Source organism: Numida meleagris, unplaced genomic scaffold, assembly GCF_002078875.1.
Source record: "Numida meleagris isolate 19003 breed g44 Domestic line unplaced genomic scaffold, NumMel1.0 unplaced_Scaffold249, whole genome shotgun sequence".
Classification (NCBI taxonomy): domain Eukaryota; kingdom Metazoa; phylum Chordata; class Aves; order Galliformes; family Numididae; genus Numida; species Numida meleagris.
Window position 1 is genome coordinate 379,286 of NW_018364295.1, and position 12,881 is coordinate 392,166.

General features: G+C 41.1%; 2 protein-coding genes across 2 annotated transcripts in view; both read right to left on the reverse strand.

The window, feature by feature from the left end:
- LOC110390915 (myosin-1B-like) overlaps positions 1 to 4,803 on the reverse strand; it is a 24,737-nt gene extending 19,934 nt beyond the window's left edge. The window contains exons 1-3 of the mRNA XM_021382496.1: positions 2,984 to 4,803; positions 178 to 415; positions 6 to 89 (exon numbers count right to left, since the gene is read on the reverse strand). Of these exons, the coding sequence (XP_021238171.1) occupies positions 6 to 89; positions 178 to 381 (288 nt within the window). The 5' untranslated portion in view covers positions 382 to 415; positions 2,984 to 4,803. The remainder of the gene's footprint in view (positions 1 to 5; positions 90 to 177; positions 416 to 2,983) is intronic.
- A 6,887-nt stretch (positions 4,804 to 11,690) lies between these two features.
- Positions 11,691 to 12,881, reverse strand: part of LOC110390916 (myosin-7-like) — a gene marked incomplete at its 5' end in the record, with an annotated part of 26,218 nt that continues 25,027 nt past the window's right edge. The window contains 3 exons of the mRNA XM_021382497.1: positions 11,691 to 11,843; positions 12,391 to 12,486; positions 12,741 to 12,845. Coding sequence (XP_021238172.1) covers positions 11,691 to 11,843; positions 12,391 to 12,486; positions 12,741 to 12,845 — 354 coding nt within the window. The remainder of the gene's footprint in view (positions 11,844 to 12,390; positions 12,487 to 12,740; positions 12,846 to 12,881) is intronic.

A 12,881-nucleotide genomic window follows, 5' to 3' on the forward strand; every position in this document is an offset into this window, starting at 1 on the left:
TGGAGGTGGGTCATCATGGCCATGTCCTCAATTTTATCATACTTGGGAGGGTTCATGGAGAAGATTTGATCTTCTTTCACGGTTAGAGTCTGCCAAAGAAAAGACAGATCCCTGCATGTCAACTCAGAGCCCACAGTGGGAATTAAATTCATGTTGTAAATCTTGCCTTTTACTCACTTCTCCACCTTCTGTCTTGACAGTGACCTTCCCAGATTCTTTGCTCTGGATTGTGCTTTTCACATAGGATTCTTTAGCATGTACCACAAAGACTGATGACTTGGCATCAAAAGGCTTGTTCTGGGCCTCGATCCTCTCCTTTTCTGACTTTCGGAGGTAAGGAGCTGCCTCCCCAAAGATGGCCATATCAGCATCTGTAGCCATGGTTGCTGTTTATTGGGAGTAATGCAGTAAGTATCTGTATGGGTATAAAATAAATTAGAGTGGTACATAATGGAAGAAACCCTGCCATAGATCTTTGTAATGCTTTGCTACAGCATCAGAGAATCATACAATGGTTTGGGTTGGAAGAGACCTTAAATACCAGCTAGCTCAAACTCCCGTCAATGGGCAGGGATGCCTTCCACTAGTCCAGGTCACTGAAAGCCCATTCCAACCTGGCCCTGAACATTTTCAGGGATGCCTCTCCACTCTCAGAGTAAAAAAATTCTTCCTAATACCTAATGAAACTCTACCGTGTTGTAGTTTAAAACCTTCATTTTTTGTCCCGTCACTACACTTCTTGATTAGGAGACCCTTCCCAGCTTTTATGTTGGCTTCCTTTAAACAGTGGTAGGCCAGAATAAGAACTTTCACAGGAGTCTTCTCTTCTCTAGGCTAAATAAACCCAGTTCTTTCTGACTGTCTTCACAGGAGATATGTTCTAGTCTTCTGATCATCCTCATGACCCCCTCTGGACCTCCTTTCCTATATTTAATTTTAGTACTGTAGGTGGGGTCTCCTGAAAGCAGAGTAGAGATGAAAGCAGAGTAGAGAGGGATAATCACCTCCCGTGAACTGACAGATATACATTTTAATGTAGTCCAGGATGTGGTTGGCTTTCTGCACTGCAAGCGCGAATTTCCATCCACCAGTATCCCCAAGTCCTCTTCTGTAGAATTGCTGTCATTCATTCATCACCCAAACTTACTGATACAGGGGATTGCCCCACTCCAGGAATAGGAATTTGCACTTGGCCTTTCTGAACTGCATGAAGTTTACCTGGGTTCACTTCTCAAGTCTGTCAGCGTCCCTCTGCATGACTTCCCTTCCTTCTAGGATGTCAACTGCACCACTCAGCTTAGTATCATCTGCGAATTTGCTGAAGGTGCACTCTATCCACTGTCCAGGTTACCGATGAAATGTTAAATGTATTACATCAGCATATGTATCATCCAATTTAATTGATGCTTTCTTTCATATTTTTTTTCTGCTAATGTAGAGCTCTGCTGTATAATTTTTTTCTATTTTCTTTTTTTTTTTTACAAAGTAAGAACTCTAGGCTTGCTATACTACTGTATTTTCAGAGGAATGTTTCCATGGTTCTGCTCTCAGTAGATATTCCACGTTTTGAAATTGTGAAAGCCCTAGTATGTCTTTTCTGTTTATTATCTTTCAGACTACATGTCTAAAATAAAGAACTGGAAGAGAACACTTGATATGCAGACAGCCAGTATTATTAGCACTTCTCATTAAAGACTTTTCCTTGGTATAAAATAGCCCAAGGTGTTAAATCTTTCAATTATTCCACAGATCCATCTGCTAACAATGTTGATATTCTGTGTGTTGATCTGTTTCTCAGTTTCATAACAGAAACTGAATAATCTTACATTCATTCACTACTTTTGAGTAACACTATTTATTATTGTCAGTTATCTTGAAGGAAAAGTTACATGGAATTGTGAAGCCAGTTAAGGTATATTCTTCCAACATGAATAGTGTTTCTAATTAATCCTTCATTTTAGCCTGATTTTATCTAGATACATCATCTTCAATTTGGAATTTGAGAAACTTTTCCTAATAAGTTAGGAAGCCCATTTATATTGGGTACTTTTACCTACATAGGATCTTTAGGTGAAAATCATATAATCTGTTTGCTTTTCTTGAGAAACTATTTCACTTTGGTTGTGGGAAAGACATGCTGAATTTTGAATACTTTTTATACCATTTTCTGAACCCTTTACTATTTAACAGCCTCTTTATTAAATTATGTCCAGCCTAATTGAAATAATGTTTTAATAATAATCACAGTATCATTGTGTGTTATAAAACTCATTCCACTCAGAATTCCCCTGTTTACGTGAGAAAAATTGTTTTGTCTTCTTAGCCAAAAAGAAGTTAGACATCAGACAACTTGTTATCAGTTCAAATTCATCAATATTATACACTGCTATAAGCACAAGCATGACTGTTCTGTTTCTAACTACGTTTTCAACTTTGTTGACTTAGAATAATATTAAATAAGTGAGACCATTTCACAAAATGATTATATAAGTTTGTAAAATTGATTCAATCTTTCAACAGTTGTTTTAACATTGTATAACATTATTCAAATATACATATATTTTTTTCCCACTGTTTCCGGGCCAGTACCAGTGACCCTTCATGTCTGAGGTAAAGGCAAAGAAAAGGATGATTGTTGGCTTCAAGAATATATTTAATTTATGGATAAGTAATTGGAAACTGCTAACTGTTTTTTTTTTTTCTTCTTAGGGCCATTATTCATAAGCTTAAGACGAAGTGCCTATAAATGCAGGAAACTACCCCCTGTGGAAGAATCCTGGGGAGAATGTAGGCAATAAAGCACCTTTAAAACTACTGTCTTTCTGAATTCTGTCTGTTACAGGCAATCCAGTCCAAGTATCATACTGTATTTCTGCAAGGGATATAACAGATGGGATACAGGGATTGCCAGCACAACTACATAGAAGCTCTATCTTAGAGCATCTCTCTCTTTCCCTAAAGAGCAAATAAATCGGTATCTTACCTTTTGTGAGACCAGATGAATGGCTCGCAGACTGGAAGCTGGTCAGTATAGTAAAACACAGTTAGTAATTTCCTTCTTACTGCTGGACAGAATTTCAGAGAAAATTTATAAATGGAAAATGTACAGATGCCTTGAAAGCAGACTGAAAATCCCAGCTGACACTGGCAGTCTCCCATGGAATGAATATAAGCGTTTGCAGGAATGCACTGGTGTTTGCGGAATGCAGGGCCACTTTCCCTTCACCCCCCACCTCCCCCGTCGAAAGCCCCGGACGCTCTTACCTTAGAGATTTCTGAAGAAGGACAAGACACACTGACCCTAAGGTACTTTTATAGGGTCTGATTTGCATACGTAGTAGCCACCTCCTGTTCCTTAGGTCAAAACATTCTTGGCAGTCTTAACTCCTAGCAGAATTCCCATTCATTAGAAGTGAATGGATATAATTAGACATAACAGTCTGTGAATCCATCTGCCATAAATAATTCGACAAGAGTGTGTGAGAAGAGGGGAGGGAGTGTACAGGAGCATGTACTAAAGGAGATGAAAGGGACTGCATGGACACTGTAATCAATCAGATGATAACTTGAACAGAGAAAGTGAAGTGAAATAGCCAGCATACTGTAATGAAACATGATGGAGAGGTGGAGGTGCAGACTACTGCCTTCTGCAAATGCTCTGAGTCTGCAATGTGGGAGCACAAGGGCTCCCAGTGACGTGCAGGGTCATTGTTAGAGGAAGGGAATCCCAATACAGGAGGAAGCATCTGAATAGGAACAAAAGTCAGAGGAGTGAGATTTGAGGGGTTCCATGAACGACCAAGTAGCAAAATGGGCTGAAGCTAAAGCAAAGGAAGGGGGAAAGAATGAGTCTTTGAGGTAGTGATAAGGAAGGAAGGCAATGAGATTAGGGAAAGGGTGTAAATAGGAGTGTGAGTCCAAAGGGATAACACCAGGTCACCACAGGTTCAAGGACCAAGAAAAACAAAACACGTTAAACAAATCTAGAGTTGAAGACAGAAGCCTTAAAGACTGAAGTCAGCAAGAGACTTTGGAAGAAAGGCATAGAAATTTAACTCTTGTTTTTGGGCTGAAGGGTTTCAAGTATCATATAAACAGAGCTATTGAGCTGCTCACTGAACTTAATACATGTATCCCACTGGAAGCAGGAGGAAAATGTGCTGTCTCAACGTAACAGAATGGTTTAGCACTGCTTCTGCAGTGTAAGTAGGCTAGATGGAGGGAAAGAAGAATAAATGTAGCTTCTCTGAAAGAGGCATAGCCACTTTTGTCTATGCTAACCTGGAAGAGAAGTAGTAAGCATTAGAAGGATTCAATCCCCATGCTAACATGCTAAAAGAGACTCTTTACTGTGCTGATCACAGAGGTTGTCTGCAGCTGATACTATGAAGGGTGTTACACATGTTCTGCAATATGGCAAGGAAATGAAAAGGGGGGCAGCACAACCCTTTACTTTGTGGAGAAACACTTTCACACTCATGCAGTGTACTTTGATTTTTTTCCATATAGTTCCTTCCACAAACAAGGAAATCTGAACTAAAACAAAGCTCAGCAGCTTCACCTGATCCCTTAGCATACTGCTGCCTTACTTAGCAGCACCTGTTGTGTTTCACTCCCTCTTAGCCTCACCTACTCAGAGGTCTGGATAAGAAAGCAAGGAAATTCCTTCCTCCTCTTCTCTCAGCTGACTCTTTCACTGTGATGGTACTGTAATCCTGGGGCCGGGGAGGAAATTGGCAGACTCCACATTTGGTGTAAATTCACACTGAAGAATGAAATCGAAGCCTATGGTTTAACCCTAATGGATAGATCTTTAGCTGAGTAAAAAAAAAAAAAAAAAAAAAAAAAAAAACCCCAACCAAACGAAAAACAGCATTACTTTCATGTCTTTGATGCAATCACACTGCTTGAGAAACGGTATCTGCTAAAAATGTCAGATATCTTACTGACTGTGTGTTGCCTCATTTCACTGGTACATGCACTTTTGATCTGGATTAAAACTGGCTAAAAGCAAAAGAATTGTGTATGTTTTAGCACACACAATTTTATCACAGTCATATATATAATACTGACAGCTAACAGCCTTTATGTGCAAGATTTTTTCAAACAAAAGAAAGAACTGTACATAACTTTTGGAAGACTGAAGGACACATAAGGAATAATTTTTCAATGCGGTTTTCAATATTACATTGAAAATATTCACAAACTGTAAAGTTTTGCTTGGTCTGTTTGTCTCGTTCTTTCCCTTTGTTTTTGTTTCCATCTGAATATTGGTTATCTCTCTGAATTTATTCTTGCTTTTACTTTTTCCTTTTTGTCTTTTTGAGAGCAGTTTTCTTAATTTGGAGAAACTGTAGCCATCAAAGAAAAAACTGAAACTGTGACTTTCTAAGATGGAAAATCTCGAAAAAAGCATAAGCAAATAAAAGATGGAGATAAAGAAAAAAAGTGTGTGTGTGTGTGTGTCCGGGGGATTAAATTTTGTGTATAATTTATTTTGTTTCTTTTGGTCATAAAAAAAAAACAAAAAAACCTAATTGCATCAGGTCATAAATAAATGTATATTTTCCCTCTTCTAAAGTGTCAGGAAATCTTTTGTTTTAAATGAACATTAGTGGCTGGCAACCCTGCTTTTGGCAGTGGGGTTGCAGTTTGATGATCCTTGAGGTCCCTTCCAAACCAACCCATGATTCTATGATTAGTTTCAATTCAATCAAGCAGAATAAAGACAGCCACAAGCTTTCATAGCTTTTCACAATGAGCATTCTGGTGTTTTTCTCCTTCTCTACCAAATCTCCTGCCACTCCCTCCCTACCACCTGCGTGAGTACAGCTCTTCTAGTGTGTACCTGCATTCCACATTTCCTTAAGTCCTCCACCTCCGCCAGTCTTCCGTTGCATAACAAACTATATGCGGACCTGCATGGTGTCCTCCTGAGAGCTATGTATCTGAGATCCCATTATCATAGAATCATAGAATCACAGAATGGTTTTGGTTGGAAGGGACCTTTAAGATTATCTAGTACCAACCCCCCTACTATAGGCAGGGACACCTCCCTTTAGACCAGGTTGCTCACAGCCTCATCCAGCCTGGCCTTGAACACCTCCAGGGAGGGGACATTCACAACCTCACTGGGCAACCCATTCCAGTGTCCCACCATCCTCACAGTAAATAATTTCTTCCTAATATCTAGTCTAAATCTACCCTCTTCCAGTTTAAAGCCATTTCACCTTGTCCTGTCACAACATGCCCTTATAAAAGTCCCTCCCTGGCTTTCCTGTTGGCCCCTTTCAGGTACTGGTAGGCTGCCATAAGGTCTCCTTGGAGCCTCCTCCTCTTCAGGCTGAAGAGCCCCAGTTCCCTCAGCCTGTCTTTGTAGGAGAGGTGCTCCAGCCTTCTTATCATCTTCATGGCCCTCCTCTGGACCCGCTCCACTGACGGAGCTCACTGAAGCTCAAGCTCATATGTTCTGGAGAGCAATTCAGTTTTCCTTGTGTGGTTCAGGAAGTGGGGCCAGGCCTGTGGCTGCGCACCAGCCTGCTGGGGCCTGCGGCAGGCTGTGCCAGACCAGCTGCTGGCTGGAGCTCAGGGCAGACTCTGGGCATGAGGCTCTCAGGGCGGAGCACAGCATGACCGGGACTGGGAAAACAGTGAAAAGAGAAAGGGAAGTGTTGAAATTCCCACACAGCTGACTAGACCACCAAAAAAGGTTTTAAAATCAGCTCTTAGCTGACATTTGTTGGCCCATGTCCCTACACACTTGCAGGGCTTGTGGAGAACCGCCTTCACCACAGGGGGCAGGCAGCACTGCTGTGCTCCTCACGCACCCAGCAGCAGGGGAGCTGGCCATAGGCAAACAGCAGCAGGCATAAAAGTGATCTCTCCCGTGGTGAGGCCAAACAAGCAAGTGCATTACCAGAAATGCCTCGCTTATCTCCTGCCATCCTTTCTGAAAAGCATCTGGTACCAAAAACTGTGATCTTTTACTGTGGGCTTGTGGTAGAACCCTTGGAATAACAGAGGATGTGTTAGTACACTTACAGATCCTGCTGTGGGCGGCGCTTCTTCACGTTGCCACTTAGGTTGTGTTCAGCATTACAAGTGTCACAGGGAAAACGGGTGCTACTTGTGTTAAAGGGTTCGAAGTGCACTAAAAGCACTAGAGATGCTTAGATATTATTTCTGAAATGAACTTATTCGTGTCCCTTCTTACCTCTAGCTCTCTTCTGATGCCAAAATGTTATTTACATATTTTATGAAAAAACATTATTGTTTGAAGCCGGTGTTTTTTTACAGTGGTTGAGAGTTGGCTGGTGGGTTGGAAGAGATATCCAAAAAGGATACATGAAGGTCAGCTAGGGACTGACAATTCTGGAGGGATAGCCAGAGATGTTTAGCACTTACTTTAAATAAACAGCAAGATTGAGATAGCTAAGGCTTGTCACATGTGCCAAAAATACCAACCAAGTCAATCTCACACTCCTTCTCTGTAGCTTCGTAAAAACAAATTTATTGACCAGTAACAGGAGTCCCTGTAGAGAATAACAACTTAAGTTCTAATTTGACAGAGCCCTTAGGTACTCTGTATACATTTCCAGATCATCTAGTTTACTTAGTAGACTGAATGTTGATGAACGTTTAGTTCAGCACAACACAAATACTGTGTTTGGGGGTAATAAATTGTTCTTAGGAAAATAGAAAAGCCCAGTGTGTTGAGAATGACAATAATCAGGCAAGAGAACTAGCCTGTGAACAGAGGAAGGGGAAAGTAGGGAGATGAAGTGAGGAGGCAGGAAAGTTGGAGGAGGACACGCAGGGCCACTAGTCGTGAGGCATGAAGTGGGCCCATGGGCAGAGTTGACTCATTTTGTTCACAGGGGATCGTGGTGTAGTGCAGCAGCCTCCTCCACATGCTTTGGGGGTGAGGAATGCATCACCACCTTCTCACTGCCTTATTTCTTGAGGATGGCTGGAGGCTTAACGCTTCTTATGGCATAGTGCACTTGCCCACAGTGCTGGCCTTACTCACAATTTATGGAAAGGAGCACAGACTCCTTCCATCCAATGCTAAGGCTTGGCCTCAGTCATGCAGAGAAGAGAACTAAAGCTTTTAAGAAACTGCCCAGACTGGAGGTTTTCCTGCCCTGGAATTGGTTGTGTACACAGGAAGATGATAGTGGACTTATATGATATGACAATAGCACTGCATCTGATCAGAACAGTTTCCCTGACGGGCATATTCATCTGGATGTGAACAATTAACAGCAGTAGTCACTGTAATGTCCTTTGCATTCTATGAGGAGATGACTATACCTTTGCTGTGGATCTGGAAACCGGCACCAAGCCCATGATTTCCTAGGCTCATTCTTGGATGGCTAAAGGATAGACCCTCCCTGGGCAGAGAGAAAGTAAGGACTTAAAGAAAGGTAGGGGAGGGCTTAACTCAAATTATAAATATATAAAATGCACTGAGATTACTATATCAAATGCCAATCCTAGGGTATTCCTCCTTCCAATAAGGAGCTTTTGAAATACACAACAATACAATATGAAAAACAAATGAGATGCTTGGGAAGAAACGCCCTGTTGTTTCTGTTTCTTATTTACTCACTGAATCCCCTGTGGTGAAAGGGCTCTTGATCTAGAGGCTGGGGCAAACACGGCTCCTTTATCCAACATGGCTCTGCTGTACCTACCATGCAGTCTCCATACTCTGCTGGACCCTACATTCCAAATAACACAGGCTATTTGAGAGCACCAGCATTGGTTTGTGATAGCAGTTTTTAGGAGACTGACTTAGACAAAGACATCGTTAAAGTGACTTTTTAGCTTGTAGAGACAATTCAGGGAGCATATGTGCACTCAGGAATCCCCTCGGGTATTTTGATCCTCTGACAGTCTCTTTTAAGACAGCCATGATCACTGCCAGAACATATCTCTATGTTTGTCTGATTTACTTTATGATTTTTGGATGATGGGTCATGGTGACAATTCAACAGCACAAGCCAGTTCTCCACTGAACACTTATGACCAGCTTTGGTGGTAAAGGTACACTATTACGTATGAAGTATGCACCATGTGTTTTTGATAGCTCTCACTCAGTTTTCCCAGAAGGCTGACCAGCTTCTATCTAGAACAGTACTGTGATATGATAGCTTAAAGAAGAGATTGTTCTTCTTAGGCCTTTACGTGACATTTTTTGAATTTTGGCTGGAATCCGATTGAACTATGTGTGATGTTGGCCAGGACTTGGCCCATGTTGAGAACTGGTCATGAAGCAAGAGAGCCTGCAAGTAGGTAAGAGGGGTGGATGAATGCTTTTAGGTAGGAAAACAGATTTTTGGCACTTGTAAAAATTTCTGTAGCAATGCAGAAATATGCCAGTGTTGACAGACCTTCCAGCTTACTTCTCCGTTATCATATATGTCAATACCCTAGATAGACTTAATAAATTGCTTCCTGTTTCCTTTGCCATAATTAGCTGCTCTCACCACCAGGTTTCAAATCCATGAGGACCTGAAAACCGTCAGTGCAATTCTTCAGCCAAGAGGTGCCACAAGATTGTAATTGTTGCCTTGTTGAGAGGTATGTCTTGTAGTGTTATTGATCATAGGGACCTCCCAAGGTATGTTCCAAGATGGTAAAGATTAGAATGGGTGTATGACTGAACTCTCTCCTCTACTTCCAAGTGAGGAAAGCTGTATTTTGTGCCCAAAAGTGCAACTTATCCCAGTGCTGCCACATGAAATAGTGTCTGGCTGGACTCGGCCTTTCAGAGAAGACCTGGGCAGTCGTCCTTTCACTTCCACTGGGCATCTTTTTGCAGAGACTCCCTCGAAGCTTTCCTTCTCCTGGTCTCTTCCAATAGTGACACATACTCCTCCATACCTCTTATTGTCTAAGCATAACAAGCACAACTTTCTGTGCAGGTCAGAATGCAGAGAATATAGTAAGACATGGGTGTCCAACATTTTTGCTTGCCTGGGTCGCATTGAATGAAGAGGATAATGTTTATAAGTAACAAAACTTCCTTATATATATATATATATATATATAAATCTTTTTTTATGTTTTAACAAAAACATAAAACTTGTGGGATATTTGCTTTTGTTTTTGTGAAACTAATGCATCACCCTAGTTCGATAGCAATGGTTGGAATTCTTAGTGAAGTCTCAAGGTGTTCGCCTGAGATTTCTGATGAAATTTTATTCTTCTTGTACTTCATCCTTTAAAACAGTTGTTCACAAATGCATGTACTGCCAAAAAGCGATGGCATGAATAAGGCATGATTATGAAGTGAGGGGTATATTTCTCTGGTAAAATAGCTCTCATGACAGTCTGGTAAGGAGACATGATCACGTTTTTCAGTTGAGCATCTGACTGAAACCCCATACATTCAATTTGAAAATTTGCAGGTAATGTATTTATGTAAACTGAGAATGGATTTGCAAATATACAAAAACTGGCGATGTTTGGTTGTTGTGAGTAATAAGGGTGTGTCTGGGTCCAGGCCAGGCCGCTCAGTGGGAAGAGCTGCTGCCTTTATAGTACAGGGCAGGGGGAAGCCACAGGACGTGCTCGGTCAGGCCACATGTGGCTGTGGGCCTCAGGATGGACATGCCTGCGGAAAACCCTGCAGACTATACTTGCTTTCCATAGAGACTCCTTCTGCAGGTTCTCCTACAGCAAGCTTGCATGCAGGAAATAGTGAAGTGAATCAGTGAGATGAAATAAACACTCCAGTAGGTATCTGTCCTGCACTGGAACGAAGCAGGTGAATCTCACTCAGAACATGTAATTCATTATAAAATGATGCTTGATTTCTATAGAACGTGTATTCTACAAATGTACATCAGCAGATGAAAAAGATTTCCATCCACTGTGGATAGCTGCTAAACCTCTTCTAAGCTTTTGTTTATGCCTGTGAATTTCTATGTTAAAAAATTTCCTTACTGTGTAAAAACTTTAAATCAAAGTCGGAGTAGATTCTGCGTATCCTTTCTTTTAAGTTGCCTGGATCAGCTATCATCACTTAACATGAGATGACTGTCCTGCACTCAGATTTCCTAGTACTGCTATTTATATATATATAACAAGAAAGACGAGTGCAAGAACTAGGAACAAAGAGTTCCTAGTACTGCTATTTAGCAAAATCAGCTGTAGACTGCAGCCTCCTTTTGTTATACAGAGTACTTTCTGGAAGAATATAAAGCCTGCAAGATTACTTTACTTTTTCTTTGATATAGAAATACCTACCCATATTCAGACTCAGTCTCTGTGTAGCAGACTTTCCGGATGTAATACTAATTCCTTAGTAAAATTTATTAGCATATTTCTTGATTTTCACTTAGACTATTTTTTTTCTCTATGGTTTTTAAACTGTGGATTCTTTCCACTCTCCCCATCTTTGAAATGGCAGTTAATTTGTGCTAGTCATCATGATTCCTAGTGCATTTTTAAAAATGTAAACTAAATATATTGTTGTTTACTATACTTTTAAATGTAAACATAAGCAGTATACATGCACTCTAAAAGTAAAGAATACTCCCCAAAATAAGTATAGCATGCTAGTCATATGCAAAGGTCTCTGCTCTCTTTATTACCTAGACATAAATGACAATTACATAAAAAAGCAACACAGAGGTTTACATTTCATGCATCCCTCAGGTCACATTTTAGCCTTGTAAGCCTCATTCCTCCTCCTCAATCTTCTTATGAAACTCCCGGCTCTTTGCTCGGAGCTTGTTGACCTGTGACTCTGCAATGTCAGCCCGCTCCTCAGCTTCCTCCAGTTCGTGCTGGATCTTGCGGAATTTGGAAAGGTTGACATTGGACAGCTCCTCCTGTGTGGGGAGAGGGAGTAATGAAAAGAACAGCATGCTCATGGTGTCAGAATACCTAATGAGTGGATGTTTTCCAAGATATTTAATTTTTTTAGAAACAGTTCGGTATTAATAACTGTTCAGACAAGAATCCAAATGCTGGGCAAGCAGGGACAACTTCCAGAAAAAAAAGGAAAGAAGCTGTTAGGTGCACTATGTTTTCCAGAAGAGAAAACAACATCAGGGTGTCAGAAAGGCCATGACCATTTTACACATAGCACAGTCCCAACAGAGTCCGTGGCAGGAGACAGTTTGGCAGCAGCTTCTAATAGACAGGGTAGGACAGAAATTAAGAGATAGAGGGGGAAACTGACACCTAGAGCAAAACTAGAAATGGGGCAGTGTAATCCTTCCCCAAAGCAGCAGTGCTCATTCTTATGTTTTTCATTGCCTTGTCTTGCAAAAGCCTTTAAAAGGCAAAATTTCAAAAGCTACACAGAAGAAAACACCAAAACAAAGTTCCATCTCCACCAGAAAAGATTTTGGCCCATTTCAGAATGATACTTACAGCTTCCTCAGCTTGCCTCTTGTAGGATTTCACCTTCATCTGCAGCTTGTCCACCAGGTCCTGGAGCCTGAGAACATTCTTCCGGTCTTCTTCAGACTACAGAAAAAGATAAATAATATTAACACTTCCTATCCTCCCCCCTTACATTTCCTCTAGCTGAAACATAGGTAGTAACGTGCCTTAGAGAGCATTGCTGCCTAGTGGGACAAAAGAAAAAATCATGTTAACCATGTCCACAAAAGAGAATGACAGGAAGAAATCACAATATTGAAGAAATCACAATTGGCAATATGACAACATTTTGACTTCATGAGAGCAGGATGTGTAAGAAAAAGCTTTTTCTGCCTTACCTGGTAGGTCAGCTCCTTCACCCTCCTCTCGTACTTGCGCACACCTTTCACGGCTTCAGCGCTGCGCTTCTGCTCAGCATCAACCTCTCCTTCCAGCTCCCGCACCTGCAATGAGAAACACATCGCTGGAGCTTCCCTGCT